General features: G+C 41.4%; 1 protein-coding gene and 1 long non-coding RNA gene across 3 annotated transcripts in view; one reads left to right on the top strand and one right to left on the bottom strand.

Annotated features, from left to right (window-relative positions):
• Window positions 1-17,552, bottom strand: part of TEP1 (telomerase associated protein 1) — a 58,622-nt gene extending 41,070 nt beyond the window's left edge. The window contains exons 1-10 of one of the 2 annotated variants that reach the window (XM_063454797.1): window positions 17,479-17,552; window positions 15,751-16,532; window positions 15,529-15,666; window positions 13,899-14,033; window positions 5,280-5,441; window positions 4,967-5,128; window positions 683-754; window positions 458-582; window positions 194-351; window positions 1-32 (exon numbers count right to left, since the gene is read on the bottom strand). The exon at window positions 1-32 is cut by the window's left edge and continues 78 nt beyond it. In XM_063454797.1, the coding sequence (XP_063310867.1) occupies window positions 1-32; window positions 194-351; window positions 458-582; window positions 683-754; window positions 4,967-5,128; window positions 5,280-5,441; window positions 13,899-14,033; window positions 15,529-15,666; window positions 15,751-16,518 (1,752 nt within the window). In that variant the 5' untranslated portion in view covers window positions 16,519-16,532; window positions 17,479-17,552. The remainder of the gene's footprint in view (window positions 33-193; window positions 352-457; window positions 583-682; window positions 755-4,966; window positions 5,129-5,279; window positions 5,442-13,898; window positions 14,034-15,528; window positions 15,667-15,750; window positions 16,533-17,478) is intronic. The other variant, XM_063454798.1, reaches the window with a different exon arrangement.
• The window catches only part of LOC134612681 (uncharacterized), a 645,290-nt gene that overhangs the window by 283,966 nt on the left and 341,868 nt on the right, over window positions 1-19,456 (top strand). The window lies entirely within an intron of this gene.

The raw sequence follows: 19,456 nt of genomic DNA, 5'->3' as shown, positions 1-19,456 counted from the left end.
TAGTAATGCCATGAAGGGAACCTGGTTGTTGTCTGTATGAAAGATGAAAGAGCATGGTAACATTTGCAGAGAGTTTTCTTCTTATTTTGTTTTTTTTTAACTACAAGATTCTTTTCAATTTACAAACAGTGTAAATATCATGTCCTTTATCTGAACGTATTCTTTCTACTGAAGTCTTCAAACTGCCACTCACCCAGTAACATTTCCCATACTGGTCCTGTGTTCCCCTTCTGGCTCAGTTCTCTCTCCCATGTCTCAGGCTGCTTAAGTTTCATTCTACAACCTGCAAGCTGGGGCTGCCAGGGTCCCTCAAGACCACTACGAGAGAAGGATTCTAGGTCCTTAGGATACCTAGTAATAAAACAGAGACTTTTTTTTAAAGTATGATGACTTAGGGTGGGCATGAATAAAAAAAAAAAAGAAATAAAAAAAAAAAAAGAAAGACAGACAGACATACTTGCAACCAAGGAGGCTCATGACATAGTTAGCTGGCTTGGAGATGTGCAACCTCTGAATCAAACTCTTGAGAGAAACATTATCTTTAGTTTTCTTACTACAACTAGGTGGAGGAGAAGTATCAAACTGCAATAGGAGGAAAACGTAAATTAAGTTATTGCTAATGCTTGTATGACCATTATGCCATGTTTAGACAAATGTTTAGCTTCCTTAAGAATTCACTCACCTTCTGTTGGAGAGCGTTTAAAGAGGATTCCAAAAATCTCAAGGATTTTCCCACTTTCACCTGTCTGGGAACCTGAGAATAAAAGTTTGTTGGATGATATCCTATGAAAAAGGTATGACTCCACAACAAGTTCTAAAAAAGGACACTCCAGTCTCCAAAATCAGCCCTGCTATTTTTTTTCTTTTGTATTTCCTTTCCTTTTATCCGCTGTATCTTTATGATTATACTCCTCCCTCCTTGCCACTTGCCTTTATTGATATTTATCATCTTTTCTGCTTTGTATCGGATCTCAATGTTTGGGCTTGGCCATTTTATTCTCCTCTGCCAATGATGTCTGAAGGGTTGCCATTATGTGGGATTGATTTTACTTATGGATTGCGAGTAATTTTGATCGGCAAATTAAATAGAACCTTGCTTTAAAGGAACATTAAAGTCACCAAAACATTTTTTTTAATGAAGCAGTGTTAGTGAATTGAGTAGTGAGACTGTAGGGGCATGATCTACACACAGACATTTAGGAGTTGAATAACTTTTGTTTCTGTTTATACAGCCCTAGCAACAGTTCCCCTGGCTGTAACTGACACAGCCTGCATGAAAACAAAATGGTTTAATTTTCAATCAGATGTAACGAACTGTAAAAGTTCTGTACATTCAACTTTAATTACATACAGGTAGCTGCTCCTGCAGGGTCTAGCAAACTATAAACAGAGCAAGAGAAATAAATCCAAAATTAAACTAAATTTGTAATAAAGGAAGTGTAAACATCAGATGACTCTTTACAGGAAGTGTTTAGGAAGGCTGTGTAAGTACAGAGGTGTGACTAGGGCTGCATAAACAAAGAAATGTAACTCCTGAATGGCAGAGAATTGAGCAGTGAGACTGCAGGAGAACGAAATATACACCCACACTGCTTCATTAAGTTAAAGTTGTTTTGATGACTATAGTGTACCTTTAAGACCCATCTATTTTTACATTATGTCAATTTGACCACTAGACATAAATAACTTTTCATTGTGTCTTTTATGAAAACGTCAGCAATCAAAAAACATAAAATAGACTCAGACACTCAATAAATGATATAGAAGAGTTTATTTTTGGTAACGGGCTGCTTTAAGGGTTAGCTGTACTATTTTATAAAAGTTCCACTAGTACCACATCTGGACTATTAAGCTAGGAAGGAAGGAATAAAGAATAATTTCCTGCTCACTTTCTTGAACAGAAGCACTGTTGGCAGACCATGGCAAATGCCATGCATGCACTGTGTGTCCCAATGCTTTTAAATTGTACACAAGTTATCATTGATAACTTCATCAGATGAGGACCAGGGTGAGTGAGGAGACTGTCCTCTAACTGGAATAAAGGCGAGTTTAACAGGAATTCTCTAAACACACTGGGACAACGCCCTGCTGGAGAACAATGGAGCTGGGGGAGGGGAAGAGCCACACCTTTCCAGGAATTCAAAGGGGAAGAAAATGTGTCCAAAAAGTTTCAATATGGCCATACACTGTTTTTAAAAGGGCCAGCACCGTACAATAAAAGTCCATAAGCCCAAATGCTGGTTTAAACGGGTACAATCTCCCAGGGGCCAGTCGCAGGGCAGGAGGCTGGCAAGCAGGCCTCTTCAGGACCAAGTGGCGAAGTGCACTTTGTCACACAAACAACTTTAGCTTAATGATGTCCCTGCAGTCTCAGTCTCACTGATACATTCCCTGCCATTTAGAAGTAAAAAATTACTTTGTTATGACTCACAGTAAGCAATGCAAGCTCGTATGAGCAGGGTCCTTAACATATTGTTCCTGCCAAAACTTGTCATACTTTGTCACATTTGTTGTTAAAGTTTTCTTAATAATATTGTACAGCGCTGCAGAAATCGGTTGGGGCTATATACAGTGCCTTGCAAAAGTATTCACCCCCCTTGGCATTTTTTGTGTTTTGTTGCCTCACAACCTGGAATTAACATGGATTGTTTGAGGAATTGCATTGTTTAATTTACAAAACATGCCCACAACTTTGAAGATTTTTTTATTTTTTTTATTGATACGCAAACAACATATAGTAACAGAAAAAGTCAATGTGCATTACTATTCACACCCCTAATGTCAATACTTTGTAGATATATTGTGGCAATCACAGCTCCAAGTCGCTTTGGATAAGTCTCTATGAGCTTGCCACATCTTACCACTGGGATTTTTGCCTATTCATCCTTGCAAAACTGCTCCAGCTCCTTGAGTTGGATGGTTTGCGCTTGTGAACAGCAATCTTTAAGTCTGACTACAGATTTTCTATTGGATTGAGGTCTGGACTTTGACTAGGCCATTCCAACACATTTACATGTGTACCCTTAAACCACTCAAGTGTTGCTTTAGCAGTGTGTTTGGGGTCACTGTCCTGCTGGAAGGTGAACCTCCGTCCTAGCCTCAAATCACACACAGAGTGGTACAGGTTTTGCTCAAGAATATCCCTGTATTTAACACCATCCATCTTTCCCTCAACTCTGACCAGTTTCCCAGTCCCGGCTGTTGAAAAACATCACCACAGCATGATGCTGCCACCACCATGTTTCACTGTGGGGATGGTGTTCTTTGGGTGATGTGATGTGTTGGGTTTGCACCAGACATAGCGTTTTCTTTGATGGTCGAAAAGTTAAATTTTAGTCTCATCAGACCAGAGCACCTTCCTCCATACATTTTGGGAGTTTCCCACATGCCTTTTCGCAAACTCAAAACGTGTCATTTTATTTTTTGCTGAAAGTAATGGCCTTCTTCTGGACACTCTGCCATAAAGCCCAACTCTATGGAGCGTACTGCTTATTGTAGTCCTATGTACAGATACTCCAGTCTCTGCTGTGGAACTCTGCAGCTCCTCAAGGGTTACCTTGGGTCTCTCTGCTCCCTCTCTGATTAATGCTCTCTTTGTCCGGTCCGTGAGTTGTGGTGGGTGGCCGGTCTCTTGGCAGGTTTGCTGTTGTGCCATGTTATTTCCATTTGGTTATGATAGATTTGATGGTGCTCATGGGGATCATCAAAGATTTGGATATTTTTTTTATAACCTAACCCTGACTTGTACTTCTCAACAACATTGTCCCTTACTTGTTTGGAGAGTTCCTTGGTCTTCATGGCAGTGTTTGGTTAGTGGTGCCTCTTGCTTAGGTGTTGCAGCCTCTAGGGCCTTTCAAAAAAGGTGTGTATATGTAATGACAGATCATGTGACACTTAGATTGCACACAGGTGGACATCATTTCCCTAATTATGTGACTCCTGAAGGTAATTTGTTGCACAAGAGCTTTTTATGGGCTTCAAAACAAAGGTGGATGAATACATACGCACATGCCAATTTTCTGTTTTCTATTTCTAAAAAATAGTTTTATGTATATATTTTTTTCATTTCACTTCACCAACTTAGACTATTGTGTTCTGATCCATCACATAAAATGCAGGTTAATAAAACATTGAATTTAAGGCTGTAATGTAACAAAATAGGTAAAAAGTCAAGGGGGGTGAATACTTTTGCATGGCACTGTAAATTCCAATAATAATAGCACATGAACAGCTTTCTACTTGTAGTGCTGATTGTGCCAGTTATAGCACAGTACTGTGGTTCCATCTCAGCCCTTCATAAAAAAGGATATTGCATGTGTGTGCAAGTTCCCATCATATTCTCATACATATCAGATAGCGTTTAATAAATTGTTAACCTTTAGGATCAGTAAAATCTATACCATTATCACAATCAAAAATTTGAATGCCAGAGATGCATTTCAGAACACTGGAGGCCAGGCCTGTTGAGCATCAGCACGCTTGCTGACGAGGTAGGTTGGTGCAGACCATCACATACTTTATTTACAGCTAATTATGTAATTATGAAATAATGCTATTCTTGCTCAATTGTTCCCACAGCTATTCATGAGCCATAATTAAGAAGCCATGGGATAGGACCAGACAGTTCAGTATTATTTCCTCATGCTATGTCCTACTTATTTACCATAAGACGTTCTATTGAACCCTGCTTACACCATAAGTAAGACATCCCATTCTGAGGTAAGATATCGAAAGAACAAATGTTCTGACATAGAATAATATTGGTCCACAAAGGTCTAAGGTCTAAGGGATAGGCAACCTTCGGCACTCCAGATGTTGTGGACTACATCCCCCATAATGCTCTTACACCCATAATGCTGGCAAAGCATCATGGGAGGTGTAGTCCAAAACATCTGGAGTGCCGAAGATTGCCTATGCCTGGTCCAAGGCAAAGTTACGATGGAGATTGTCAAAAACATTTGCTCACATTCAGTGTCCGGTTGTCTCGCTTCTTAGGATTAGATTTCCCACGTTGTCTGCGTGTGTTGTATTTAGCCAATTGATATTCACTGAATTCCTTGAATTTAATGGTCATAGCCCGGCGAAGGCAGGCAGGCAAGGGCGCCATCCTAATTGTTCCAGCCAAACTCTGTAAGGGATAAGTATGATGTTGACACTGAACACATTGTATCTTAAATTTTCTTTATGTCCCAGCACATATATCAAGCAAAGATCAGTCATTGCTGTTAAACTTAAAATATATCACTTAGGGTTGTATACATCCTTTCTTGGTAACACACCTGATACAGCCGTGGTACCTCCATCCAGTCAGATGGAAGCTGAACAGAAGCACAGAAATATCTGCGCAAATATGGACGGCATGCAGGAAGCAGAGTAGACACTGCCAGCAGGAAGTTTGCTGTGCTGCGAATGTTAAGTTCTTGACGAGTGTAGAGGGCAACCTGCAAAGATTAAAAAAAAATATATAGTCATACAAACGTATGCTTAAAAATCTGGAAAAATCAATAAAATAATAACCGAGCTTTGCATTCCTATTGAAGAGACTGGCAGCAGGTAGATCTTAAAATCAACCTCTTTGTTCACTATCACAAAAATTAGATATAAGAAGTTAGGCAGACAACAGTATATAAAGTTGTATACTTACTACAAATGGGGAGCACCACATACCAAAAGAAGCTGGATGTGTTTTGCATCTCCTGTGGATGCTTTCTGAACTGCCTTGTTTTAACCTTTACACGCAATGTTTAAATACCTAAGACACAGCCCCACATACACACATTTAGAGCACTCAGAAATTAACCATTGAATTTCCTTATACAATTTAATTTTACTTCAGAATTAAATCTTCTAATCTTTTGAGCATGGTCTTCATCGGCTTATTCTTCCTGTAACATTTTGTAATGGTCTCAATTACGGTTTAAATTCCTACTTGCAGAATAAGTGGGCGCTACATAAATGCCAAAAATAATAAATTTTATTACATGACAGGAGGCTTCATATTTTGCATTAGCTTCCTTTACTACTCCATAGCAGCAAAGACATGTAGAAAAAAAAAAAAAAAAAGGAACCAATCAGAGACAGGCAGAGAGTATAAGATACACCTCTTTCTTTGCTACTCCACCACATGTCACGTCAGAATATTGTGTGTCTATACTCTGTTGGCTTGTCTTGTTATACTTACTGTATATACTCGAGTATAAGTCGACCCGAATACAAGTCGAGACCCCTAATTTTACCCCAAAAAGCTAAGAAAACTTATTGACTCGAGTATAAGACTAGGGTGGGAAATGCAGCAGCTACTGGTAAATTTCTAAATAAAATTAGATCCCCAAAAAATTATATTAATTGAATATTTATTTACAGTGTGTGTGTGTGTGTGTATATATATATATATATATATATATATATATATATATATATAATGAATGCAGAGTGTGTGTGTATATATAATGCAGTGTGTGTGTGTGTGTGTGTGAGTGCAGTGTGTGTGTGTATGAGTGCAGTGTGTGTGTGTGTGTATGAGTGCAGTGTGTGTGTGTGTGTATGAGTGCAGTGTGTGTGTGTGTGTATGAGTGCAGTGTGTGTGTGTATGAGTGCAGTGTGTGTAGTGTGTGTGTGTGTGTATGAGTGCAGTGTGTGTGTGTGTGTATGAGTGCAGTGTGTGTGTGTGTATGAGTGCAGTGTGTGTGTGTGTATGAGTGCAGTGTGTGTGTGTGTATGAGTGCAGTGTGTGTGTGTGTATGAGTGCAGTGTGTGTGTGTGTATGAGTGCAGTGTGTGTGTGTGTATGAGTGCAGTGTGTGTGTGTGTATGAGTGCAGTGTGTGTGTGTGTATGAGTGCAGTGTGTGTGTGTGTATGAGTGCAGTGTGTGTGTGTGTATGAGTGCAGTGTGTGTGTGTGTATGAGTGCAGTGTGTGTGTGTGTATGAGTGCAGTGTGTGTGTGTGTATGAGTGCAGTGTGTGTGTGTGTATGAGTGCAGTGTGTGTGTGTGTATGAGTGCAGTGTGTGTGTGTGTGTATGAGTGCAGTGTGTGTGTGTGTGTATGAGTGCAGTGTGTGTGTGTGTATGAGTGCAGTGTGTGTGTGTGTATGAGTGCAGTGTGTGTGTGTGTATGAGTGCAGTGTGTGTGTGTGTATGAGTGCAGTGTGTGTTTGTGTATGAGTGCAGTGTGTGTTTGTGTATGAGTGCAGTGTGTGTTTGTGTATGAGTGCAGTGTGTGTTTGTGTATGAGTGCAGTGTGTGTTTGTGTATGAGTGCAGTGTGTGTTTGTGTATGAGTGCAGTGTGTGTTTGTGTATGAGTGCAGTGTGTGTTTGTGTATGAGTGCAGTATGTGTTTGTGTATGAGTGCAGTATGTGTTTGTGTATGAGTGCAGTATGTGTTTGTGTATGAGTGCAGTATGTGTTTGTGTATGAGTGCAGTATGTGTTTGTGTATGAGTGCAGTATGTGTTTGTGTATGAGTGCAGTATGTGTTTGTGTATGAGTGCAGTATGTGTTTGTGTATGAGTGCAGTATGTGTTTGTGTATGAGTGCAGTATGTGTTTGTGTATGAGTGCAGTATGTGTTTGTGTATGAGTGCAGTATGTGTTTGTGTATGAGTGCAGTATGTGTTTGTGTATGAGTGCAGTATGTGTTTGTGTATGAGTGCAGTATGTGTTCGTGTATGAGTGCAGTATGTGTTCGTGTATGAGTGCAGTATGTGTTAGTGTATGAGTGCAGTATGTGTTTGTGTATGTGATGCAGAGTGTGTAACCTTGGTGGGGGGTGGGCATTTTTATTATTCATTTTTTGTATTATTTTTTTTTTTTTTTTTACCGGTAATATTAAAAAAATATATATTATTTTTTTATTTTATTATACTATTATTTAAATTTGTATTTTTTATTTTTTGTCCCCCCTCCCTGCTTGTTAGCTGGCCAGAGAGGGGGGCTATATTATTCCCTGGTGGTCCAGTGGTGTGTACTGTGCAGGAGGGGGGCTGAGAGCAAGCGGTTACTTACCTTTACAGCAGCTCCTGTCAGCTCCTTTCTCCTCCGCTCCATTCAGCTCCAGTGTAAGTCTCGCGGTCTGCGTTCCGCGTGGCAACGCTCTGACGGCCGCGGCTCTCGCAAGACTTACACTGGAGCTGAACGGAGCGGAGGAGAAGGGAGCTGACAGGAGCTGCTGTAAAGGTAAGCAACAGCTTGCTCCCAGCTCCCAACAGGACATTACAAGCCCGGCGGTCCTGGTCTGTATTATGGCAATGTAAGTATAACTCTAGTATAAGTTGAGTGGGGGTTTTCAGCACAAAAAAAAAAAAAAAAACTCGAGTATATGCGTTATATTGATTTATTTCTTTATTTTTCATACTGTATATGCATTTATGTTCGATTTTCTATCTGATAGTGGGGATGCTGGTTTTGTTTAGTATGGTATAGACTTTGAGGATTGTCCTCTTCTACCAGCTCTTTTTTCTGTACACCCACTACCCTGTTCTCCTTGTGGCTATGCTCGCCACTCCACAGGCACTCTCCCGCCGCCACACGCTCTCCTCAGGGAGGGCGTGTGACGCTGTTGAGATTTCCAGCCTGTCAGGCTTCTGCGTTCACATGCTTTCGTGTGCTCGCGTTCGCCTGTTCTCTTATTTTTCAATCTAGACGCATTCGGCAGTTTGTATTTTCTGCCAGGCATTCGTTCGTCCTTCAATCTACTGAACGCGTATTCAAACCAATATGCGTTCGGTGGCTTGTATTCCTTCCTGGTTCGCCCTTTCGAGCCGTTCTACTCCTGTACACACATGCTCAGCGTACTGTAGGTTTCCCCTTGGGTTTTTCATTTCATGAACTTGTTTGCAAGTTTTTCTGTGTTCGATTTTTCCTACATTTCTGTTCTGTCTCTGTTCGCTTATTTCAAGCGACTGTTCGACAGATTTCCCCTGAACGCATTTTGCAGACTTTTTCATCTTGCGAAATCCGCGTTTGTAAGGAGTTAATTAGGTGTGAAATTGGTGCAGAAATTAGTTTCTGTTCACCTTGCCTGTTACAGGGACCTGTTAAGTTTAGTACTAACCTAGGAGTGGTTCAGCCGGTCAGGTTCATACCTATTAACCCGGCTTGGAGTGATCCCCATATACTGAGCTGCCGAGTAGGGCTGTGCTTTCAGCCTCCTTTTACCTGGGTGAGCCCCAGTGTTGCCTCTACATACATTACTGTGGGTTGCATACTTGACCACCATACCCCTCTAGCAGTCCCTGCTACCAATTTGCCTATTTACTCACTAATCCTTTTGGGAGAGCCCCAAGTATACTGAGTGTTAATGATGGAATACTCACAGATGCCCTCAGACCTCCAGGCATTAATCAACGCGGCAGTTCCTGCTTCTGTGGTAAAGGCCTTAGCCAAGGTATTACCAGCCATATAAGATGCAGCCAAAGCGCCCGCTAAACACTCCCAACAGAGAGACATCTCAGATGAGTTCGACTCCTCTTCCAAGGAGCAAGGTCTCCCTGCTAAATGCCATTAGAAAGGCGAAGGGTCAAAGTCAAAACCCGCTATGGGTAAGGCTCCCCTAAAGAAGGGAAAACGTACACGGCCTGTGAACCCTCCAACTTATGACGCTTCCTCAGACGAGGAGCAAGATGTCCCACCGTCACTATCGGTTCCCGATGAGTGGCAAGCAGAAGATTCCCATTCTGATGACGGGACTTGGGGTCCCAACTCCTTTGTGAAGGAGACCTTTCTGGGTGAGCCCCAGCATGTGAGTAATGTGGAGGAAGAGCTGGTCTCGGAGCAGCCGGATGGCGAGCTCTTTTTTGACACCACGGGCCAAAGCATGTTTGACCCGAGCAACATTAGTCACCCATGCTCGGGAGATTGGACACCACCGCCTCATCTCCTTAAATTGATGTACTTCTGGCTACTTAAGGCACTGGACAAGGAGGTCCGTAAGCGGCTGAGATCAGAGTGCCCCAGACCTTCATTCCCAGATAATGTCGCATATACCACAGAATTTAACCAGATGATGCTGGCCTTCATGGCACGAGGGGGTACAGACCCAAGGAAAGGGGTCAAAAAAGGGTTTAAGTGCGCCCAAGATAAGCTCCTCGATGCTATCGGGCCACTAGCGGATGAGACACACTCAGGCAACACAAATGTGGCCCTCTCTTCGGAGAGACGCCAGGCAGCCTTATTCCGAATTCATGGCAAATTGGTAGACCTCAGGGCCAAGAAATTGGGCCCACAGGAAATTATTTGGTGAGCGATTCATAAAAGAATTGAACAAACACGTCAACGTGTTCACATTAATGCGCAGAGTATTCCGTGGCAACACCCCACGAGGGTTTTTTGGACGGGCTTGTCGGCACAGGGGCCGTGCCGCCAGCCATTTCTGGCCTTCAGGCTCCAGATACACATGTCCTCCATCCTTCTACCCGAAAGTGGGCGGTCGACAGCCTTTCCAGTACTCAAGGATCTCCAGCAGAGGCAGAGGACGAGTGAGACCAAATTTTCAAACAGATAAGTCACAGTTTTATTCCAGTTTCACCTATTGTAATGACCACCGCACCCCCTGCGGGTCGCCTTTCTTATTTTTTCCCAAAGTAGGTAGAACTGTCTTCGGACTCCTGGAATCTGCAGACCGTTCGTGGTCAACGCATCGAACTCGAGACCACTCCTGTACAACTTCATCCTCCACATCCGCTGCATTTTACAGCAGCAGACACCCGGTTAGTGGAACTACAAGACCTCCGAACAAAAGGGGCCGAAGAACCTTCCAGGAACCTTCCAGGAGAATTCTTCAGCACTAATTGTCCTCGTTCGGAAGGAAACAGGAGACTTCTGCCCGGTAATCAACTTAAAGGACCTCAACATACGTCTCATACCACCATTTCAAGATGGAAAGTATCCATCTACTGCAGTATCTCCTGCAAAGAGGAGAATGGGTTACCTGCCTGGACTTAAAAGACGCCTGTCTGTAACAGTAGACAACGGCAGTCATCCCTTCATACGGTTCCTCTGGAACGGGACACCATGGCAATTCACTTGCCTCCCCTTTGGGCTCAGTTCGGTACCATGGTGCTTTACGAAGGTTCTGAAACCAGTGATTGCTCACTTACAGTGGGATAAGGCATAAGATGCCTGATTTACCAGGACGACATTCTACTCTTCGACCAGAACCACAACCAACTACTTTCAACTACAGATTACACAGTGACTGTGTTGGAATCCCTCGGCTTCCTGGTCAATCGAGAAAAGTCGACAAGTGAAACGTGTTTTGGCTGATTTGGACTTTTATTTACAATTTTTTTTTTTTTTTTTTTTTTTATTCTTTATTTTTGTAGTGCACGAAAATAAGACAGGTAAGCTTGAGGTGCCCCAAAAGCAATCCTCAGGGATTTCCCACGCTTAACATTTTTTTTTGTTTTATCAGGCTAAATTAATGTAACGTTAAAGCAACAGTCGAAATGTAAATATATTATACAAACAGGCTTGGTTCATGTGTGAATTATGTGAGAATCAACATAGATAGTACAGGTAGTGTAATACAACGCTAGTGACAACAGTTAGCTAGTACATATGTACCTGTGGAAGTTAGACAGTTCGCTTATATGTTATAACCTGCTAGGGTAGCGTCGCTTATAATTATATTAGTTGCGCTTACGTTTATAAATATGCGGTTTGCATTTAGTGTGCTATGAAAAGCTAGTGGAAGCAGCATTATGTGATGTAATGCAAACCAGCATTGATGGTACATGCCTATTTCGCGCAATAAACAACAAACAAATGAAAATCAAAATGGGGCAGAGTAGTGCTAAGTGTAAGTAAACAGGTGTAATGAGTCTGACATGCAGTGAGCTTTGGGAGGAGAGAGTCTCTGCATTGTGTGCAGGGTCTTGGGCCGTGAGCCTCACCACGTATCTGTCCATATTGCCTCAGCCGATGCCCGTCCTGGAGGCCATCCCTGTATCTCCGTTTCGGGAGTCCGCTTTAGTGCGTCTCTTTTTGGTGTGCTGTCTCACAGTCGCTTGTGTTGTGGCCGCTGTTGGGAAGAGGCGCCTGGTGCTGCACTGATAGCCGGGTTTAAGGTCAGGCACTTTATTTGTGTGCGTCGCTGGGTTTGTGGTCTTGGTATTGCTTGTGTGCAGATGGATGCGTGAGCCCGAAAGGCCTGGTGCCGAGTCCTGCCGCGAGGCCCTCCGGTGTCTATGGTGCCTGACGGCCATCTTGGATGCTCGGTGTGCCTGCTTGTAGTACCTGCGTCGCGCTGCTGGTCGTATCCAGGAGGCCACCATTAGATCCGCTTGGCGGAGAGTCACCCCTCGACTTTGCAGTGCTGCCCTGAGGCCAGCGCAGGTCCTGTCAAATATCTCTATTGGGGATGTGTGCGCCTCTGGGCATGTGCTCAGCTTTCTCCTCTTAGGTCGGGCGGCCATATTGGCTGTACCTCGTGGGTCTGTTGCCCCTTCATTTCTCGTGGCTGGTATGCTCATGTTCCATGCTGGTCCATGCGTCCAGAGGGGACCGGGATGTCCCCCACCGGTCCAGAGGGGGGGGGGGGGTACTCTGAGGTAAGATCGCTTGTGGGCTCTGGCCGAGAGGGGAGCGGCCGTCTCCCCCCTGCCTTAGCCCCAGTAGGCCGCATTGAGATCTCTGCGTTCCCGGGGTCTGCAGACACCAGAGTGGTGTCGATTTGCTCAGCGGGGCACCCCCGACGTGGGTGGTGCACCCTCTGGTGAGTGTGGGCTTGGTAGCCTGCGTTGTAACCCCCCTATTTACAATTTTAATACTCCAAATTTCTGGTTTTATATATATATTTTTTATTTGGAATCAATACATTTTCTTTATCCATTGAAGTGCCATCCCTTAATACCGGCACATCGCTGACCACCCTCACAGCCAGGATTTTAAGGCTCTCAACTAGGTGCGCATAACATTTACCACCTATATATTATCTGCCTGTTTGCACATATACCACCCATTGGGTCTCTTTCTCCTTTTGTTTCCTTGTCGTTGTGGAGGTACATCTCAGAGGAAGAGGTGTGTTGCTGCCCAAAGAGCACATAGGCTTACGTATGGAGCCAATATTATATAGGCTCCAGACCATGTGAGTGGTTTCAGTTTTTTACTTTCATCACTCATTTTCACTAAAACCATCTACACTATATGTTTCTCTCTTTTTTCCCTTCATTGTATGTTTAAAAGCATATTCCTGAATTTAAGATAACACAAAATTGTTGGGGTAAGTGAACCCCTCTATCACTTATATTTGTATTAGCGCTCCACTAGCTGGTGTATTTTACACTACATTTCTATATATAGACAATGTCTCCGCAGTTTGTTACATCAGCCACTTAGGTGGCACTCGTTCTCAGACACTGACGGACCTCACAAAGGAAATCTTCAAATATTGTCTACCACGCAATATCACATTGGTGATGGAATATCTTCCAGGAGAAACCAATCTGACGGCAGACTGATTCTCTCTCTTCTATTGCTACCTGGTTGTATAAAAATAATAACAATAATAATAATAATAATAATGATTCCTTAGCCATCAATTATTTTTATGGATTACACATGAAGATGCGACCCTCTCCTAACTTTCCACATTATGCTTCCTAATTACAACCTTCTAAATTTAAGTTCAATTGCTAGGTAGTCAAGTTATCATCAAAACCAGGAGGAAAACTTTCTTAAATCCCATGCATAATCTGTATATTCTACATCATGCATAAACATGTGTCTCTTCAATCGTGCAACATTATGGTCCCATATTACTTTCATTTTATGACAAACCAGTACATTTTAATAAATTAACATCAACATTTTAATAATCTGAATGCTAATGTATACAAGCCAGGTTCATCAGTGAGAAACTGAGCCTCCAATCACTCAAGTATTCAAGTTATATTGTGTCTCACCTTGAGTACAAACTCTGGATCCAACTTTGCCATCTCCTCACATAAGCTCCATATTTCGGCCCGGGTCAGATCTGAGCTATCTGAGAACTTGGGTCCATTTACTAATGAGCAGCAAGCAGCAGATACCAAAGCCATCTGAGAAATGCAAAGACCATTGTAATCTTCACTTTACAAACAGTGCCACTTTCCAGCATATCACATGTGCACACATATTGTTTTTTCTATCAATTTAGTTATTTACACACATACAGTCATGAGAAAAAATAAAGTTCACCCGGACATAATACCAATCATCTGTTCCATAGCAGGTCTTAAAATTAGGTAAATACAACTTTAGATGAACACCACATGACATATTACACCGTGTCATCATTTATTCACCAAAAATTAAGCAAAAATGGAGAAGCCATGTGTGAAAAACTGAGTACACCTTATGTTTCAATAGCTTGTAGAACAGTTAGCAGCAATAAGTTAAAATAATGGTTTTTTTTTTGTATCAGTCTAACATCGTTGTGGAGGAATTTGACACACTCTTCTACAATGTTGCTTCAGTTTATTGAGGTTTGCGGGCATTTGTTTATGCATAGCTCCTTTAAGGTCCTGCCACTACACTTCAATCGGGTTGAGGTCTGGACTTTAACTGGGCAATTGCAACACATTGATCCTTTTCTTTTTCAGCTATTCTGTTGTAGATTTGCTGGTGTATTTGGGATCATGGTCTTGTTGCTTGACCGAATTTTGGCCAAGCATTAGCTGTCAAAAAGATGACCTCTGATTTTATTCTAGAATACTCTGGTATACACTGGAGTTCATGGTCAACTCAATGACTGCAAGGTCCCAGGTCCTGTGGCTACAAAGCAAAATCATCACCCTTCCACCTCTGTGTTTGACACTTTGTATGAGGGGGTTTGTGCTAATATTCTGTGTTTGGGTTTCGCCAAACGTGGCGCTGTGCATTATGGCCAATCTTTTCCACTTTGGTCTAGTCTGTCCAAATGACATTATTTCAGAAGTCTTCTGGTTTGTTCAGATGAAACTTTACAAACCCAAGCTGTAATGTTTTTTTTAGAGAAGAGAGGCTTTGTCCAGGCAACCCTTCCAATTCATATTTGTTGTTTAGTCTTTTTCTAATTGTACGATCATGAACTTTAACATGCTAATTGAGGTCTGCAGAGTCTGAGATGTAACTCTTGGGATTTTTGCTATTTCTCTGACCCTGACATCTGACCCTGCTGGGGCATCCACTATTTACCTGCTATAGAACAGATGATTGGTATTATGTCTGGATATGTAAAACCATATAATTTGAAGATGGTGTACTTTCTTTTTCCCCATGACTGTATGTTTACTTATAATGTCTTAATACAACACATATAGAAGAAGATTATATCAACCATGAAGATACTGATGTGTAAATGTGCAGGCTTATGATTATAAAGAAATATATTTTAAATAGGTATGTGGAAGGGACCATAAATAGTCTGCCTGCAATCTGTTGGCACCTGACCTGAGGCACCCTGCTCTTATGCATTTCTTTTACTTATTACTGCTTCTATGCTCTCCCATCTTACTTTACTTTGTGATTAAAAAAGGAAGATATTAAAACAAACAATACACACAAACATCTGACCTTCTTCTGGTGAAGATATGTTTCTGACTGTTGGCTGTTTAAAGTAGTTCTTTCTTGCTTCACAGTATGCATTGTGTCTTCTGGCATGGATACAAGGAGTGCAGGTTGGCATTGTTTTGAGGATGAAATCTCAACATTCTGGGGGACAAAAAAAAAAAAAAATCAATGTACCAACACAAATTAACCAATACCATCATTGATAAATTCATTATGCACACATACCTCGCAAAGTACATCGGCATACAGTCGCGCTTGCTCAGTAAGAGAGGGAAGGCTCTCAAGTGAAGCCGTGTCTCCTTCAGATTCAAAGGCACTTGATTCTCCTTGGGTGCCACCTAAAGTAAATTTCGGGTTCAAAGTAGCATCAGATGGAAAGGACTTCACTAGATTTTGCTTACTTGGATTATAGTTATTTTTTGTGTCTGTTGAAGAGGATAACGTTGACTGTGGTGTCAGAACCAATTTAGAGAGATCTGTGGTTACACATACAGAGGTCAAGGAAGAATCCAAGTTATCAGGATGTATGGAACATATAGATGAATTTGATGTTGTTGCAAGCTTAGAGGGAAGTGACAGATTTGAGGAAAGTGAGGACAATACAGGTTTAGTAGTCAAAATGGAAGAAGTCAGATCAGTAGCTGTAGTGGAAAGAGACAGCTTAGATTTGAGAGATTGAGAGGAAGTCAAAGTACTTTCAGAATTAAGAAGAGGGTTACATGACAGTGCATGTTTAGAAATCAGCAAGGATTGATTGGTAAACTGTGTAAGGTCAGATGACTTTTCTTCCCAGGAAGGCACTAGAGATAGTTTCTGAGATCCATAAGCATCAGTGCAAGGCTGACGTAAGGTAGACATGTTCAGCCATTCAGAGCCGGGCAGCTTAAGGGCTAGTTTACAACGAGGCTGGGTCAGTGATTTCCCTCCACGAAGAGCAGTATTTTCCAGAGAAAGTATGGAGGAGCCAGAAAAACTGGGATCGCGAGAAGGCATGTTTGACACCTAGACTAAAACAAAATTATAATGTGTAAAATATGGCAAAATGAAACTTTATGGAATAATTCTATGCAGCAATACATATGTTGGGTCTCAACAGCCTCTGGTAAGACATATAGAAACCAGCTCGCATCTTAAACGGTCACTCCAAGCTTCAAAGCCACTTCAGCTTGACAAACAGAATATTGTCTGTCAGCTAATGTGAGGTAACAAAAGCTTCTGCTTAGGAGCTTACGGTTCTCTGGCATTAGTAGAGGCAAGGATCAGCGCTTGGCAGATCTCAGGTAAGAAGCCAAGCCATTTAAAATGGTTTGACTAACTTACAATAGGGTACCCATGGCACTCCTAGCACCATAACCGTTTTGCGAGCTGTAGCAGTTATGAATCTTAGAGTGTTCCTTTTTCCCGACCACTGCATTTCCTTGGAATGTAAAGCCTCTGGATCTGAAGGCATAAGGCTCAACACAATACATGTGTACGTATTATTTTATGTATTTACAGTTCAGATTTTTAACATGAAATTCTTAATAAGCACAGAAGGAAATGAAAATGCTGGAAAAAAAACAAATGCTAAGGTTTAGAAGTTTCATTAGGGATTTATTCACTAAACAGTCAATTGTAATGAACTGAAATTCAGATATGCTTGTTTCTGGCTAAGTTACCTGCATAGCCCTATACTGACCTATATTTAGCAAATTTTGCTTTTAATAAACCAATTAGTCAACACACCCAGTTTTCTTTAAAAAAAAAAAAAAAACACACCCATTGGCCCTGTATGACTGTGTACATAGCCTGTTATATGTTATGTTATCATGGAAAAAACAGGAAATATCGAGAATAAACATTGCAGACACGAACTACCCCATTTGACAAGGACGATTTTAATCAAGTGTTCTCTAAATTTCAGAGAGTACATGCAATAAACAGCTTCAATATTTATCAAAAGGCACGACATACCCGCTCAGTAAGAATGCTCTGGATTTACTAACAATAACTTGGTAACCCAAAACCACTTCCTACTTCCTGGTGATTCTAAAAGAACCAGTTAGGACCCAGGAACGATGGATCAGTGCAGGTCACAAGACCTTTTCTCCCATTGGACAAAACATTCACCTGATCAATGTTTACTCTGCTGCGTGGGCTGAAATGTTTGTATGATAGCTGTTTCCATAGTCTGTCAGAGTTTTTATCACAAATAAGCAGTGTGTTTTATGGGCTATTTCTGAAAGGAGATTTTATAATTCGTGCATGTTATACAGCTAAATTTTCTATGCAGACTCTACCTTCTCCTCATTATATATTACACTAATATTTGTCTAGGTTTACTGATGGCACTAAATGTATACCTTCCAGCACTTGAAACATATAAGTGGGCTCCCGCAGGGTTTGTTCACTAAATAGTGAATTGGCTACTGCATTGCAAAATATTAGAGCCAACTAGAGAATAAAAATATGTTTAATTTACCTTGTATTTTGCAATTTAGGTTTTCCCCACTTCTAAATGGTTTGACAAAAAACTGGGAGCTAGCACCCGAGCGTAATCATTACATTAAACTACAGTAGTAGTAATGTCTAGCTCTAGAGCAAGGGTTGATACCGGAGAAACTGACGGAAGCCAAGCACAGAGAGATGGACACAGGTTTCTTCAGGAAGGAAGAGATTCTTTATTGGATCACCGATCGGGACTCAGAGGGACTAGCGTCACCAAAATACAGCAAATTCTGAGCCCCGGACAATAGTGCAGGCTCCTTATATAGGCATATAACTCCTCCCATATTAAGCTCCACCCGCACATTCTCTTAACCAATCAATAAAATATAAGAATTAACTTCCTGTTTGACCGCATGGCCTGTCCAGCACAATGGAGGAGGGGAATACTACATCCTGTATTCTTGCACATGCTCCGTACACTACTGATCGTATCTTGCCTCGTGCAACCAACTGATCGATACGTCAGCATATGCACGCACACATGCCACGTGGTAATCTCGGCCTACTAAATTTATTTTTACCGAGATTCCACCACAGGGTAGCCAACCTTTTAATACCTACAGCCCACTTATGTATCTTTTTTTGATGGTAAAATTTTCTTACCACCCACTGGTGCCGCATTAACACAATTTATTTAGCGCAAGTGTAAAACATTTTTTAGAAACAAGGGTTTTTTAAAAATATGTACTAATCTATCTTTTTATTTATACTTTAAGCATGTTTATACATATATAATTTATATTTAATGAATTTAAAAAAGCTTTTTTCTATTTTCCCTTTTATTTACAAACCCCACCAACAACGCTGTATGAGCATTAGGTGGCCATTTTTATTACATATCACCGTAAAAAGAAGTTCCCCTTTACTATTTTCTTTTTACTTTTTTTTTTACTTTTCTGCTTTTTTCTACTTTTTTTCTTCCTTTTCCTTTTATTCTCCAATTTCTTTCTTCTTCTCTTTTCTCCTTCCTTATTGCAATCTGCAGGAAGGCTGAACTAGGTAGCCCACTTTATTATTAGCCAACAACAAAAAATAAAACAAAAAAGAAATATCTATATATCAGGAGTCTCTTTTTTCTGTTCTGTTTATTCTCTCCTCCTTACTTTACTAACTTTCCTTCTTTCTTTTATTTTATGTTAAGTAAACCAAGTAAACAGAAAATAACTGAACTTAACTTGTCAAAGTTCAATATCAGCCATTCTAAACACTACACTTCTTCCTCTTCCTGCATTCACATCAGGTGCATCCCCTCCTCTTTTGGCGTGTTACATCACTCCTGTCTCTCCCGATCGGGAGTGTAGCTCTGCACGCTTAATTTTAGCTATTGAGAGAGATTTAGCAAACGGAGGCGTTCACACAATGCGTTGTGTTGGGCATTTTTGTGAGGTCTTTCTCAATGGTTGGAGGGAGTTGCGCGCCTGCATAATGTTCCATTGTAAGGAGG

The sequence above is a fragment of the Pelobates fuscus genome, chromosome 5 (genome assembly GCF_036172605.1).
Source record: "Pelobates fuscus isolate aPelFus1 chromosome 5, aPelFus1.pri, whole genome shotgun sequence".
NCBI lineage: Eukaryota > Metazoa > Chordata > Amphibia > Anura > Pelobatidae > Pelobates > Pelobates fuscus.
Note: the sequence above shows the minus strand (reverse complement) of the source record. Positions and strands in the feature narration are given on the sequence as shown.